At 37.4% G+C, this 14,241-nt stretch overlaps 2 protein-coding genes across 2 annotated transcripts; one reads left to right on the top strand and one right to left on the bottom strand.

Annotated features, from left to right (window-relative positions):
- The first annotated feature begins 6 nt into the window (after positions 1 to 6).
- Positions 7 to 4,431, top strand: LOC113674109 (fibroblast growth factor 16). The gene is made up of 4 exons (XM_089191741.1): positions 7 to 352; positions 628 to 827; positions 2,464 to 2,567; positions 3,239 to 4,431. Exons 2-4 carry the CDS (start codon positions 683 to 685, stop codon positions 3,689 to 3,691), a joined length of 702 nt encoding a protein of 233 aa, XP_089047867.1. The 5' UTR covers positions 7 to 352; positions 628 to 682; the 3' UTR covers positions 3,692 to 4,431.
- LOC113674108 (uncharacterized) lies at positions 3,906 to 13,851 on the bottom strand. Its single transcript, XM_027190584.2, has 15 exons — positions 12,558 to 13,851; positions 12,131 to 12,233; positions 11,299 to 11,486; positions 10,808 to 10,975; positions 10,251 to 10,389; positions 9,922 to 10,094; positions 9,511 to 9,750; positions 9,069 to 9,245; positions 8,153 to 8,350; positions 7,609 to 7,785; positions 6,887 to 7,066; positions 6,223 to 6,424; positions 5,825 to 5,885; positions 5,209 to 5,377; positions 3,906 to 4,812 (listed from the first exon to the last, which is right to left on the bottom strand). Exons 1-15 carry the CDS (start codon positions 12,628 to 12,630, stop codon positions 4,700 to 4,702), a joined length of 2,361 nt encoding a protein of 786 aa, XP_027046385.2. The 5' UTR covers positions 12,631 to 13,851; the 3' UTR covers positions 3,906 to 4,699.
- Positions 13,852 to 14,241: the final 390 nt, after the last annotated feature.

Genomic DNA, 14,241 nt, shown 5'->3' with positions numbered 1-14,241 from the left:
AACTATATTAGTCACTATTACTAGCCTGGTTTGGTGTGACGATTCTGAATTATTCCTTGGTCAAACAAGGCCTGTTATTCTTATGGTCTAACCCAGAATATTTTCAAACAAACATCTCCATCTAGCAGACTTCATGCCAAGTACTCTTCATCGAGAATCCAATGCGTAGGATTTAAAAAGGTCCAAACACTTACATGCCAGATTATTTATGCTGTGTACTTTGTAGACTAATGATCTTATTTTTGTATTCTGCGAGCTGATCAAAGTTCAACAAATTGGTTCGGTTTTCGTCGTTGTACAGCTTTCCTTCTCCGTCACTGAGTTATTCACATCCTGAATTGTTTACATTTAGGTAGGTTACTTGGCTACTTCGTTCGCACAGGTGATCACTTTACAATAACGATCATTGAGAGTCTTAATGTTAACAGCAAGAAAAGAACCAAAACAATAGCGGTTTACCACGAAGCGAGGAAACAATAAAACCTTTGTATCTCGAGTAGTCACTCAAATCTCCAGTCGTTTCATTGGCCACAGCCGATATGAAACGGAAACAATTTCGCATACGTTAATTCATCATTATTTTATATTTTGGTTGATGGCGGTATCCATCACGAATCTTCCTCGCAGGTCGTTATGACTGACAAGTAAAGACTGCGTGTAAATTTTCGAGGTAGGATTCGATATGGCTGGTCCAAAGTCTTCTCTGACTTTTTCCTCGCTCCAAAAATACACGCGGAAACGACAGCTGTATGCAAAAAACGGATTTTACATCGCGATTAACGCAACTGGCGAGGTGACAGGCACTAGCGACGAAAGCTGTTTAAACGGTGAGGAAAATTTATTCATAGTTGATAGAATTTTGTTGAACATGTATTACGCTGCTTTTAATGTTATTTTGGGAATCGAATATAGCTTCCCAATATAATTTGAAGCCTATATTTGCGAAATTCTGACAAGAAGCCAGGGTCCGCAATGAATCAATAATTACAAACTCTTCTGGTGAGGCTAAATATTCTAATATTACGAATGCAGTAAACACTGAACATTTGAAATATTATTGCGACTTTACTCCTTTTGCCTACATAAATCAAAATCAATATTTCATTCTTTATGAATACCTTTCAATTTTCTCTTTAGAACGAAGGAGAATGTTCTTCGAATAACTTTTTAGCCCAAATGTTATTCTTGGTCTACACGAATAAAACACTTTTATTAATCTGCGGTTAGCGACATTTACAAGCTATAGGAAGGCAAATGAAAAGTGTACATCATGCGTTGAAAATACCAAATTTTGCCAGCTTAAAAATGACTGTATTTCAAAGAAAAACATGATTCATTCAGTATCTTTAATGTTTACGAGTTCAGCACGAAATGAATTTTCTACCGTATGTTTGCACCTAAAGATATTCGTTGTTTTGTTTTAATATTCAACAAGAAAGATACCGCTTTACGGCATATTCATTATGTTTCTGCTTTATTTTGACTCTATGTTTTCAAAGAATTAATACTGAATATTTTGGAATTATTTTTGATATAATTAAAGTGAGATTAAGATTTTGTTTGGACGCATATAAATGAGCGTTCTGTGTAATCTATTAATACTGTAAATGGAGTTATTTACATGGTAAAGAAATATCTGTTGAGTACGATACTCAGTTATAGATTTTCAACAAATTGAAAGAAAAAACAGATTTATGTTCAAGAAAAAAAGAAAAACTTCCAATGGCACAGGTTTGTGTAAACGTGTCTGCAATGACCGTGTCTAAAGCATCTTTTAACGGGAAAGAGTAATCCTGCATGAAAGCATAACTCAAAATGCAATCGACTTCAGCCCTTAAGTGACCTATGGTTGGCACCATAAAGATCCGTTCGGACAAGCAAAGTTAGTTTTCACTACCAGCCTAAGGATTGGTTTATAAAAGAACTACAGTGTAAATTTTAATCACTGATAAATTATTGCCTTTTTGTAACGCGGTAAAAAGTCAGCTGCCAATCCTAGTACTACTTCAGTCCGTATGTGATCGTTACCCGAGCGAGGAGTATGGCATACTCAAAGTTCACCCTAAAGGTACATGAAAGGCAAGAGAATCGGTAATAAATGAGGTTTAGCGAAAGATAAGGTAAATTATCAATGAACCATAAAATTGTTTACCTCTTTGAACCAAAGTACCTTTCTGTTCCATAACAAGCTATTTTTAGGAATGCGGTGTTTTAATGCGACCACTTTGTAGGAGCATATGGAATGATTTAGGAAAGGGCAATCCATTTTTAGGTCAACAATGTTAAAAATTTAGCTGTCGTGACGGAGTATCAGCGTGAACCCCGCTGCTGAGTAAGAATCTCCATCACAACACTCCTTCCCCCCTCCCCGAAAAAAAAACAAAACAAAACAAAACAAAGCCCGTAATATCACAACTGTCTTCATCATTTGATACATATCGTATAAAATGTCTTTTCCCTTAGCGGTTTTGCAGTTTCTCTCTATTGGACCTGACCTCATCGCCATCTGGGGACTGAAGGCTAAAAAATATCTGGCAGTAGACAACAAAGGGAAAATCTTTGCTACGGTGAGTCAAGTCAAATAACTTTCGGCAGAGAAGCCGCTGACCGTTTGTTTTATCAAGCAGTTTTAATCTTGGATTGTTAGTGGTTTTCTGTTTTATTCGTTCATTCGTTGGCTTGTTTTGTTGTACTTTTATAAATTTCTACTTTTTTTTCTCAAATTTGCTTTTGAATTTATTCTTGTTTTGCTAAAGATGTTTCTGCAGTTTTGATTCATATCCCTCTCATGACACGAGGAGTCATGATCAGTAACAGTGAAACTGGTGTGCTTAAAGCTGAGATTATCTGAGACATCAGCCCGTTTTCTGGAGCAGAGGGCCAAAGATTTTTAATCATCCTGAATTAACGTTATTTCATAGAAACTTTTACTTTTACCTATGTTTCCTACTTTTTAAAATCTATAACCATCTATTGCATTTACTGATTCGTTGGAATCATTTTATGCAAATAAATTAATTTAAGCAAACAGAATTTGGGAACAATGATTCGTTAAGTTAAAAAAAAAAAAAGAAAAAAACAGCAAAAGGTGAAGAACAACTTAAAAAGCACCTAGGATAGTTACGGTTGGAAAAGATTTTAGAGGTGTTATTTTAAAAAAAAACATTGAGGACTCGCCACTTATTAGACACCCATAGCGCTTTCCTGAACTATTACATTTCTTTGTATTTACCTTCAGGAAGCTGAGAGAAAAGAATGCGTATTTCGAGAGTTCTTTGGAAAAAACTTTTACAATATTTTTCGCACGTGTCACTCAGACGCAGACGGTAAGGGTTGGTACCTATCCGTGGACGAGAATGGCAGAATAACCGCTGAGAAAGTTTCTTACAGTGATGAGCCGAGACTTCATTTTATCGTTAAAACACTCAAGGATCAAGAAGAGAATGAAGTTAAGGAAAAAGATCCTGCTGACACGTTGAAAAGCCAAAATAGCAACAAGAGATGTGATAAGAAAACTGCTAAGGACTTTGGGCTTCCCTCCTCAGAAATCGTGTGGATCATGCAGCAACCTTACCATTTTGAGGGTAGCATGTCAAGCACGCCCAGTCCCCCAAGCTCTTCGTGTGTTTCTGGCAGTTCGGCTTCCACTGGAGAATGGACTGGATCGGGCGAATACTCCACCTCGGTATGATTAGTGGTGACGAGAAGTACAGCTCGTTTCATAATCGAGTAGGAGAAAATTTAAATGAGTGGTTAAATGACAGTGTGGCTGAACTTTGAATGGGGGAATTGACCTCACGAAACACTAGTATTTCACTCAGAAAATGTTATGTACGAATGGGGCTTATTTTATATACCCTGGAACAGGGAAAACTTAGAACTGGACAGAAAAAATGTCATCTTATGATCACGTTGCACAGGAACCCCATGTAACTTTATTGAATTAGCTCTTTCGTTTTCAAACCCCCAGTTATTCTGATAATCATCAAAATGTTGAATGAAAGAAAGTCCTTGCTAGTCTTAATATAAGAACTTGACTACGTCAAAAAAGTAAATTATTACTCCGTTTCTTCCGTTATATCACCGAGTTATATTTCGAAAGTTTTATCGTTCTAATAAGGGCGGAGAAAGGTAATGACAAAACAGTTTTCCTTAACTAATATGGAGGATTGATTTCTTTGCTTAGATCGCTCAGTTTCTAACATACTTTAGTCTACTAACAGAAGCTTTGAAGCAGAAACTTATCACTGGCCAATAATCGATGAATTGGTAGCCTGATAAATATTTATATAGTGTATTTAAGAATCTTTGAATTATTTGAACAGTCGACGGTATTCAGATATGTATATTTTTAGCTCTAAAATCAGAAGGAATGTTTTAATCCTTGTGACTCAGTTATATGAAAATATAATCATCGTGATTGACTTACAACTTAATGCGATGTCATATAAAACTGCTCTGGTATATCAAATATAACTATCTTCTGCCCATACTAAGTACCCCAAGCAGCCACATTTCGCTGACCCGAACAATCAGTTCTTAGCAGAATTACGATATCTTACATGCGTTTACCCGGCAATGGGTCCATAGTAGTATAACAGAGGACCTCTGAGATTACAGTCTCACTTATGGTGGATTATTTCGATTTAGAGAGCCAACGCTCTGTATACATTGTCATACGCTCTTGAGATCCAGATGATCAGCATGTATGGCATTTGCGGCGGCACTTTGTCCGAACCCACTTGCTTGTCTTGCAGCTTCCCTGCTTTGCCCAAATCTTGCACATCACATGACCATCAGAGCAAACTCGAGCTTTTTTCCAAGAAATTCAGAGATTATACCAAATGATCAATAAGATAAAACAAGGAATAGCCCAGACCATTTCGGTTCATCTCTCAGGGTGTGTTTAATAGTGTGAAAAGTATTTTGAATAGCGAGGGTCTAAAGCAGGCTTACTCCGACTAAGATTTTGGATGAATCCACGGTGGAATTTGAAAATTCCTCTTTCCCAGTCAGCTGTTTACCGATCCAGACGAGGAATTGTTAAAAATAAGTATCCTGATACGTAAGACGTTACGTTGATACTGAACGACTTATACTTCTCAGAAAGTGCGTAAAAAAGACGACAGAGAAAAGTAATCATTAACTATATGCACATACACAAAGAAAGCGATACACTCAGAAGCCAATTCTAAAGTGAAATTATACCTTTCTTTAGACTGCAATTCGTAGCAGAGCATCGTCGTAAAGAAAGAGGCTTTGCTCGCCCAGCGCAAGCTGTCTCATTCAGTGGCTTGTTGTCACTCTTGGAACAAAACACTCTTCTTATCTGATGACCATGCCCACAAGTCCTGGAGCATCTGCTCCACGAGCTCACCTTTAAAGGAGAAATGTTAGTCGAAAGTTCTTTCAAAATGCAACGGGTGGTAAGTATCTGACCTATGGAATTTCGAATGACGAACGAAACATGCGAATTTTTATGGATTCGTATTCAAAACGCGATCAGCAGGTCCTTCGACTACAAGTTTAATGTTGCAACTAGCCAATTCTGTTCCTGAGTCAAGAAGTGGGGAGAAACACTCCACATTTATTTCCTGCTCTAGCCGTTTCCTTCTGCTTCACAACAGAATAGATCACAGTCAAGGCTTCGCTTTTTTATATATATATATATATATCTATGAATACGTATTATATATCTTTTGTTTTCTCATCAAAAAAAGACACTTGTTTGATAAGAGATCAAAAGGCGTATATATTTCATATTTTTTTTTCAAATTGCGACGTTTTTTAAAAGGGGCGTATATTTTTCTTTACTTTTACTCACCCTCCAAACGGGTGCCACTGAAACATTGGTGTTTCTTCTTGGACAAGAATTAGTGTTGCACCTAATTTAATGAAAAGAAAAGGATGCACCTAAGCATAATCTCCATAACAAATTCTTGAAAATTATCTTGTAATAAAAATGACAAAGTGGAGAGAAATCAACTTTCTGTATAATATACAGGCTTAGATCTCTATGATAATCAAAGAAGTTCGGGTCTAATAATTCCTTTCCACATCATTTAACACAAGCTCACCGAGCGAAACTTCTTTCCAAAATAAATGTGTCCAAGAACAATCAGAGTGATGCAATCATTCAATCAATAAAAATTTTCCACAGATTCGGTTATTATCAATCTTAATTTTTACAATAAAGATATAATTAAATTGTCATTTCCATACCTCTTTCTGGTGATTGGAGGCTCTTCTTTACACAGTTTCCAGGAGGTAGAAATCATATCCTTCCCAGCACAAATCTTCTTTCGCCGCTGAATTCCACCTCCACAGCTTTTGCTGCAATCCCCCCAATCCTCTACGTGCCATTTGTATTGAGTGGGGCATGGGTTAACGCTGCAGTCTTCCCACGCTAAAGGCGGTGGATTGTCTACAAAGTATGGATATGTTTTAAGACGCAATCTCTCTAAAAGCGGCTCGTCGCATTTCGGTTCCAAAGGATCGATTTCTTTCACATTTTGCTTATAGATCTGTCTCATTCTAAAAGTAATCGAAACAACCTTGCTTTTTCGAAATATTGCAAAATATTTTTTTCTGAGCGAAAATCCCCTCACTACGCAAAGGTCGGTCCATTTTTAAGAGCGCTGATCATCAAAAATTGCACAAATTACCGTGATCGTTTTTTTGCAAAACTCTTGTTATAGGGAATTTTTTGCCTCGCGTATTTAGATCGATCCTTAATGAGAATAATATAAGCTTTTCTTTTATAAACGGTTTTTGCACTGAAAGTTATTTTTTCAGTTTGACACCCACCTCACCATTGCTGCCATGACCGTAAATATTCAGCTTTTAATCCTGGTACATAGTCAGATATGATAAGAAATAGCCTTACCCTCGCAAAAAGATTCGTCCACCTCATTCTGTTCGTCCACTCCAAAACACAGGGTCTTTCTATTTCGTATCCCTCCACCGCAGGAGACAGAACAATCACCCCACTCTTCTGCACGCCACTGATAGTTTTCCTTCTTCTCTTTCTTTATCTCCACTTCGCTCCTTTTGTAATTTTTTAGTTCTGTATGACGAGAATGAGTGAATCATTAGTTATGCATAACAATTTTATTTTTGTTTGATATGTAGACAGCTGTCAGATTTACCTCTGTAGCATTATAGAGACTAAGAATTCGTTACCAACTTTCCTTCATATTAGAGTAAACGTACTCATCCATAACAGGAGATAGAGGACGGTGGGTCAATTGTGGTCCACCATAAATATTTTGCCATCAGTATTTGGGGCTTAGGAAGGGAAACAAATATACGTAGCGGGAATAGACCATGAGAGCAAAGAGCGTAAGGAAGAAATGAAGAAGAAGAGTAAACCAAGGCAGTGAGTGGAAGAAAGCTTCATCCGTTACCTCATCCGAGGGCCCATGAACGATAGTATCGTGCGTGTAATAATAAGAATAAGAAGGAAAGATAGCTTGGAGGGTTCCCTTCGTTTTGCGCATAAAAGATCTCCTATCGTGGTGTTCTCGATGATGGTGAATTTATGCTTTGTATCAAGCGAAAAAATCAGACAGCCTTTAATTCATAACGCACAATACTGGTGTGACATACCTTTCTTACAAATATAGCTGCGATCCATATCACATCGATCAGAGCCCCAGCCTTTTCGGTTTAGCATCAGGGTACAGTCCAATCCAAAGCGAGGCTCTCCTGGATTCCAAGCAGAGTAAACGACATCTGTATCATCAGGCCAGATGAAATTACCTCTACTAGGGCTGTACTTTGCACCTGTACGTAGAAAACGAAATTAAATGAATAAATTTTATTTTTCACATAGACTTGTACGTGGTGGGCTGTTTTGAACAGATGATTTACAACAACTATCAAGCAATCATTTGTATTATTTTCTGTTAGTCTTCGTGTTTTGTTTTAACTAATCGTCTCATTTGCGCTTTATCAGTCTCCCGCTTCTATTTCTTGTGTTTGTCTGAGTTGCGCAAATTTTTGGTTTTATTGTTTTTTCTCCTTCCTCTTTTTTCAGATCGTCATCGACCTCGCTTAAATATATTTAATAAAGCCAGCAGATACATCATTTCTATAAATAACTCTGTGGTCTAAACGTAATTGAAATCCTTCTATGACTATTTTTTTTTACCTAGCCAATAAAATATATTGTTAAGCTGTTTTTTCTCCAGTTCTGCTCTCAAAAAAGTTTCTTCCTCTGTACTTCTCAATGTTAGGATCCCTGCCCCTTGATCTAAACATTTATCACTTGCTTCCTGCAGACTTGTTCTGGCCAAGTTTATTTGATAACAGGCATCGTGATAAGAAATCCAGCCCTTTGGACAGGAATCTGTAGAAAAAAGGATAATCGACAAATCATGGCAACCAAGTGAATTTGTGTGGATGAATACATAAAACAACATAATAGCGTAAGGGTGTCTACTTGCCTAGTGAATAGGTAACTAATCGTTGTTTGCCAGAGGGTCCATAACTGACTCACTGACTAACCGTGGGACCTACCCAGATGGTAAATTGCCTGGCCAGCCGATTCAAACTCATTTACTGCTGGCTAAAAACTACTTTCCTACTCTGTTCAAAAGTATTGGTGTCTCAGTTAATGGATAAATTCATCAAAAATTTTCCTCAACTCAATTTTTTTCCTATTAGTTATTTACTTAAGAGGCATGTAGTTCATAAGTTGTTATAATCATTTAAGGATTTGCCTAAAAATTAGCAACAGCTGCATTTGAACTTGACCGAAAACCATCTTTCCATTCACCAATCCATCGATCAATCCATCAATCCCCCCACCCGATCTGCCCTCTCTGTCAACCAATCTGTTCAATCAAGCGTTCATCCATCCAGCCATCCATCAGTCATCCATCCGTCCATACAACCATTCATTTACCCAATCATCCATTCATCCTCATTTTTTTACTCACCCACGCACTCGCCGTCTCACGCATACACGCATCCAGCCGCTCAATGAATCATTCACTTCATTAGTCTTTCTTAATTCATTCATTTAATGAATATGTTACAAATGAGAAGTAAAATACAAAAGTTACCACACTGTTTTCCGTAACATCTGCGATATTTTGCCGGTAACTTCGTTTCACTGCAATATTCTGAGGATGTTCGATTCCGGTCACTGTTGGCACAATACACGTCTCTCGTCTGATTGCCGGAGCCACATGGAATAGAGCAGTCATCCCATTTTCCCGTGTGCCACATGTATGGATAATCTTTTGGAGTTACAGAGATAAGAAATAACATGTGATAAGCATAAGAAACCAAACCTTTTCATACCAACACAAAAGTTGTTCCCGTTGTTACTCCTTTGCCCTACCATGCCACAAAGGAGCGTTTGAAAACTTAATTAGGACCCGTCCAGTGATTTATGGCATAGGTACTACTGAAATATCAACGTCATATATGGCACAATAACCTGACGAATGTATACAATTTTGAAATATTGAGACGCAGTAACATATTAATTACTTTACTAACCTGGACATCCATACATGGTGTTAATCATCAAGATATCACTTGGTGTGGGATATTTTCTTTGGCCAATCTTGTCCTGATACTTTGGATCCTTGGTCTTTATTGTAGTCAGGTAATATCTTCGGTTATGGTTCAGCTTTGCAAAGTAGTCTTTTCCGTAGTGCATAATACTCAAGTAATCGTATTTGACCTTTAACGTGTCCTGGGAGCCATGGTAATACTTCTTGAATTGGTCTGATCTACCTGCGCGAGCGAGATAAAAATAAAAAAATAACCAAGATTTTTGGGTCCTTGAAAAAGGGAATCCTGTTGCTTTTGTTATTGGTACTTTTCCTTGTTTGTTGATAGTTGATTATTAGTCACTTGCAATAATGTTTGGTAGGTTAGGAACCTTAAATTCAATTTATATCCTACCTGGTAGAATATTTTCCCAAAGTATTTGTACGTATTTGTCTCTGTCGGGTCTAGACTGGGTGTGCCATAAGCCAAGGGCGTGTCCCACTTCATGAATGACACTGCCAGGTGGGCAATGATCTCCCAACTTAATTGGTTGGTAACTACCAATTCGACCAATAGAAGATGCACATCTGCATAAAAAAATCAATTGGATATCATTTTCTTTCCACACTCGTCTTACAATTTCCTAATAATTCAAACACTAGGTCAGTATTTGCCTTCGCGTTTAAAAATCTAGAGTGAGTTCTTTCATAATCCTAACGAGTTCTTTAAAATGCTTTAGCTACCTACGGCTCCGAGGGTCCTTCTCCCTGTATAACTCCACCCAGTCTCTGTGACCAGCTTTCTTTGGTACGAACTTGACGCAGGTCTGTTCAAGCCAGTGTCGTATACCGTGGTGAAATCTATCAGCTAAATTATGTCCAACTGTTGACCATTTAAAACAAAAATTTTAGGGATAAGGCTATCAGATGATGTCAATCTGTGAAAGATAGCCAAAAAAACCTGAGATGAAGCACACCGGTTGATATTTACCGGCCTCATCAAAAAGTTGAGGTCGAAATTACCGTGAGACCGCAACCTTTGTTAAAGTATAATGACATTTATGCGCAATTAATAGGCTCACAGGGTATGTGGACATCGTCATTGTGCACTTTAATGATAGCACTGGACGGAGAATAAGTCGAGAAATCGATGCAACTCACGTATCCTGGAAAAATAGCCTGTTATTATATGAATTGATCTTCGTTGTAAATGGTGATGTGAACACGACGAATTTTTACATGAAAGGAAGAACTCACACTTAAGCTAGTATATCATTTATTTTTTACTGTTCCGTTCTCACCGAGGTCAGATGGAATGTAATAGGGCACAGTTCTTTCTGGCCAGAGAAAACTCGCTTTCTCCCACACGTCGGCAGCCGCTACGTCTTGATGGAAAGGACTTGTCATGGCTCTCTGCAACTTGGTTAGAAGGATATCACCCTCAAAGTCCTCTGCTGAAGCGATTTTCCCTGTAAAAGACAGAAAAAACAAGCAATCAAATAAGTGAACAAAGCAAAGCAAGTCTTAACGTATTTTTTATTTAAAAAAAACAGTTTTATTGCAAAATGACCATTTTTTTTCAATCTATGAAAGGATTAGTCCTTTGCTGGTCTTCTGCCGCACTTGTTTAAGGTTAAGTCAATGAGACTATGAAAAAGATGTAAACTAATATTCTCATTAGATCCTAAAGTTTCCTATGTGCTTTGAATATGATGCAATTTCCAAGCAGGCTCGCTATTTTAATTGTTATTATGTTCTTGCTTTTGTTTTGCTTCGTTTTATTCACATCAACCTCTTATTTTGTAGACGTTAATAGCTTCGTGGCCTCCTTCTCCTTCAAAACATTCCAGCGACTCTCCATGCTCTTTAAAACTCTCTTGAAGCCTGGGACCCGCCACGCATTCGCCGCCATTACGAACTGCGAAATATCTGTATTCTTTGTCCTGCGCGACTTCGGCACATTTTGTAACGGAATCAACTCTGGAGAGAAAAGAGCGCAATGACCAGCTGACCAAGTAATTTGACCAACGATTAAGTCTTCCTAAGGACTTTTGACGCCAGGGCTGGAAGTTTTCTTGAGATTATCGTTTATTTATGTTTGCAAGAGACTGAATATTACTGTAATGTAAAAAATATTTCCATATACTCTTTTCTTTTCAGAGATTCTGTCAGTTGGCAGTTTGTGCCCTTTTGTTTGTTTACAAGTTATCTGCGATGACCTAAATTTGCAGTATGTTCAACATTAAACCAGAAGACAGTGACTCTAGCTGTTGAAAAAATTACGAAGAACCAAATTGTAGTCATTGCGTTTTGCAATAGACACGTTGTGTACCTGATAAAACACTTCAAGACTGACCGTTTTGAAAAGACCCGTAGACATCACTCAGATAACTCTTGCTGGCATGCTATATCCGCTTGACATCACAGGTTACAAATTTAAAATCAAAGTAATGCGTGTAACCGTTTCAAGCGCGGAAATAGTTATTTCAAGGCAGTTTTTATTTAATTTGTTGAGACGATGGAATGATTCTCCAACATCACTTACAAAGCACAAAGAGGAAAAAACCCTTCAATTAAGGAGACACCTCAACAAGGATTCCAGAAAATAGGTTAAAATTTATCACCTGTCCCAGTATAGTCCTTCTAATCCGCTATGATGACCCTCTAAACTCATTACTTTTAACGTGTCATTTTCTGGAAGATTCCAACAACCCAGGCTATCATAACCTTTAAGATAAAAAACATTTTTGCAACGATTGACGAACTTTGAAATATGACCTTGACACTTAAGAGAATAGACCTGCTACAGGCCAGGTCACCAAGCATATAACGGGAAAATGGACTTAAAAGATATGAAAATCTTTAGGCCATTTTAAGAAATAAACACATTTGAAGGTTTTTCAAAGATCTATTTGTATGTCTGTCAGAAACGGAACTGGCTTGAACTAGCTTGAAGCAGCTTGTTCTCGAAAATACAAGGCTTGAAACAACAAAGGAGTTTACGGCCTAGCAGTCGAAAACAGAAAAACACTAAGAGGTATTTCATCTTACCAAGTTTGTTACCAGCGTCACCGGTTGCCACCAGAACATGCTGGAAAAGTGAAACACATAGAGCGAAGATCATTTCGATCTGTTGTCCCAGGAAACTGAGTGAGCTTTCAAAATGTTACGTTCGAAAAACAAACTCTTCACCGTGCACATGAAGATTGTCACTTTCAAAATTCGTCTGTGATGAATAAATAATGCTATGTTTTCATAGGATGAACGGTAACCAAAGCTTTAGTTTGACCTGTAAAGTCACTAATAGGCTACCTGTATTGCTAAATTGCATATATTGAAAGTCATGATATACAGGTCATCAGCTAGGTACGACCTGCTCCATTTCGCTATCGCTGAAAAGTGTACCGACTTATGATGTTTGTCACCAGTTTCCTCTGAGGAAAAATTTATAGACGAATAATTTTTTACTTCTTCTGACGGATTACTTTTGATATATTTAAGGTTCTAAAGAGGCCGCTACTTTCGCTAACTTTTTTGCCTCGAAGACCAAGGGCAAGTTTGATTCCTCTAAGCCGTAAGTTTTTTTTCTATCAAAAAGGAGTCGCGATATCCAAACTGATATAGTTACTAGATGATTTCCTAGAATTTGCAATTTTCCATCCATGTTCTTATGTTACTTTTTTCTTGTAAAGATTATGCGTCATTATATTTTTACTATACTAAATGTGGTGATTTAACCTTATGAAATAATCTGCTTCATACGTTTACTTTAATAATAGGTGAAGAGTAGTCGATCAGGTACAGTGCCATGTCATCATCATGTCATTTTGAACCATTCACGTTGTCTGCGATTAGATGATTTACTTTAATCGAAATATGTAAATCTCGATCATTATACAGGCTTCTGTAGTTAATCATCGAAATAAGTTTATTACTGAAGAAATTGGACAACCTTCGGATAAGGCAAACTCTTCAAAGTATACATTCGTTCTTCAAAATCTCCATGGGAACCACTCTTTTGGTCATTTCAGTGACATTACAACCTGTTGATACGAATTAGTGAATTTCTGGCATTGACTTAAAACCAGTAATGGATAATAGACATATGGCATTTTTTTAATTGAATAAGCGTTCTCGTTCTCGGAGACATCCTTGGAACCGTCTTGCTCCCGAACAAGAAATCTTGCACATGAAAAATGTGCCGTGGCTATGAATAGAAAGATGACTAAAGCCCTGGGGTCTCTCAAGGAAAGTGCATAAAACAACAGCGTAATGCACATCATTCACACAAATCTCTTAAGATCAAGTTTGCCTCGGTATGTTCTCCACCAGTTAAATGCTTTTCCTAGATATAGAAAAGGACCGTGTGTAAGTAACGTATCATTTTAATGTGTGACCACTAAATGAGAGTATTAGTAGACACAACATGATAATACGTGACTCAAAATCACTGATAAAGGAAAGAAGCATCAGAAAATTACTTTTCTCGTAAATCGTAATGTGTTTGTAAAATGAGATATAATTTGTTCACTTGTTCTCACGTAATATTTTACTATAACATAAAAACTGTACTTATAAAACACCGAACGTTTCCTCAGCTGTTCGGCAGGATTTTATCGAAAAAATGAATGATAAGGGTTTATCGTTTGACTTTCACCGATTTTGTACAATGTCGAATTACAAAAGACTTTAGACTTTCACTCTGCTATCAGGGAACATTTAATTAAAGAAAAAA

The sequence above is a fragment of the Pocillopora damicornis genome, chromosome 13, assembly GCF_964200805.1.
Source record: "Pocillopora damicornis chromosome 13, jaPocDami1.2, whole genome shotgun sequence".
Taxonomy (NCBI): domain Eukaryota; kingdom Metazoa; phylum Cnidaria; class Anthozoa; order Scleractinia; family Pocilloporidae; genus Pocillopora; species Pocillopora damicornis.
Note: the sequence above shows the minus strand (reverse complement) of the source record. Positions and strands in the feature narration are given on the sequence as shown.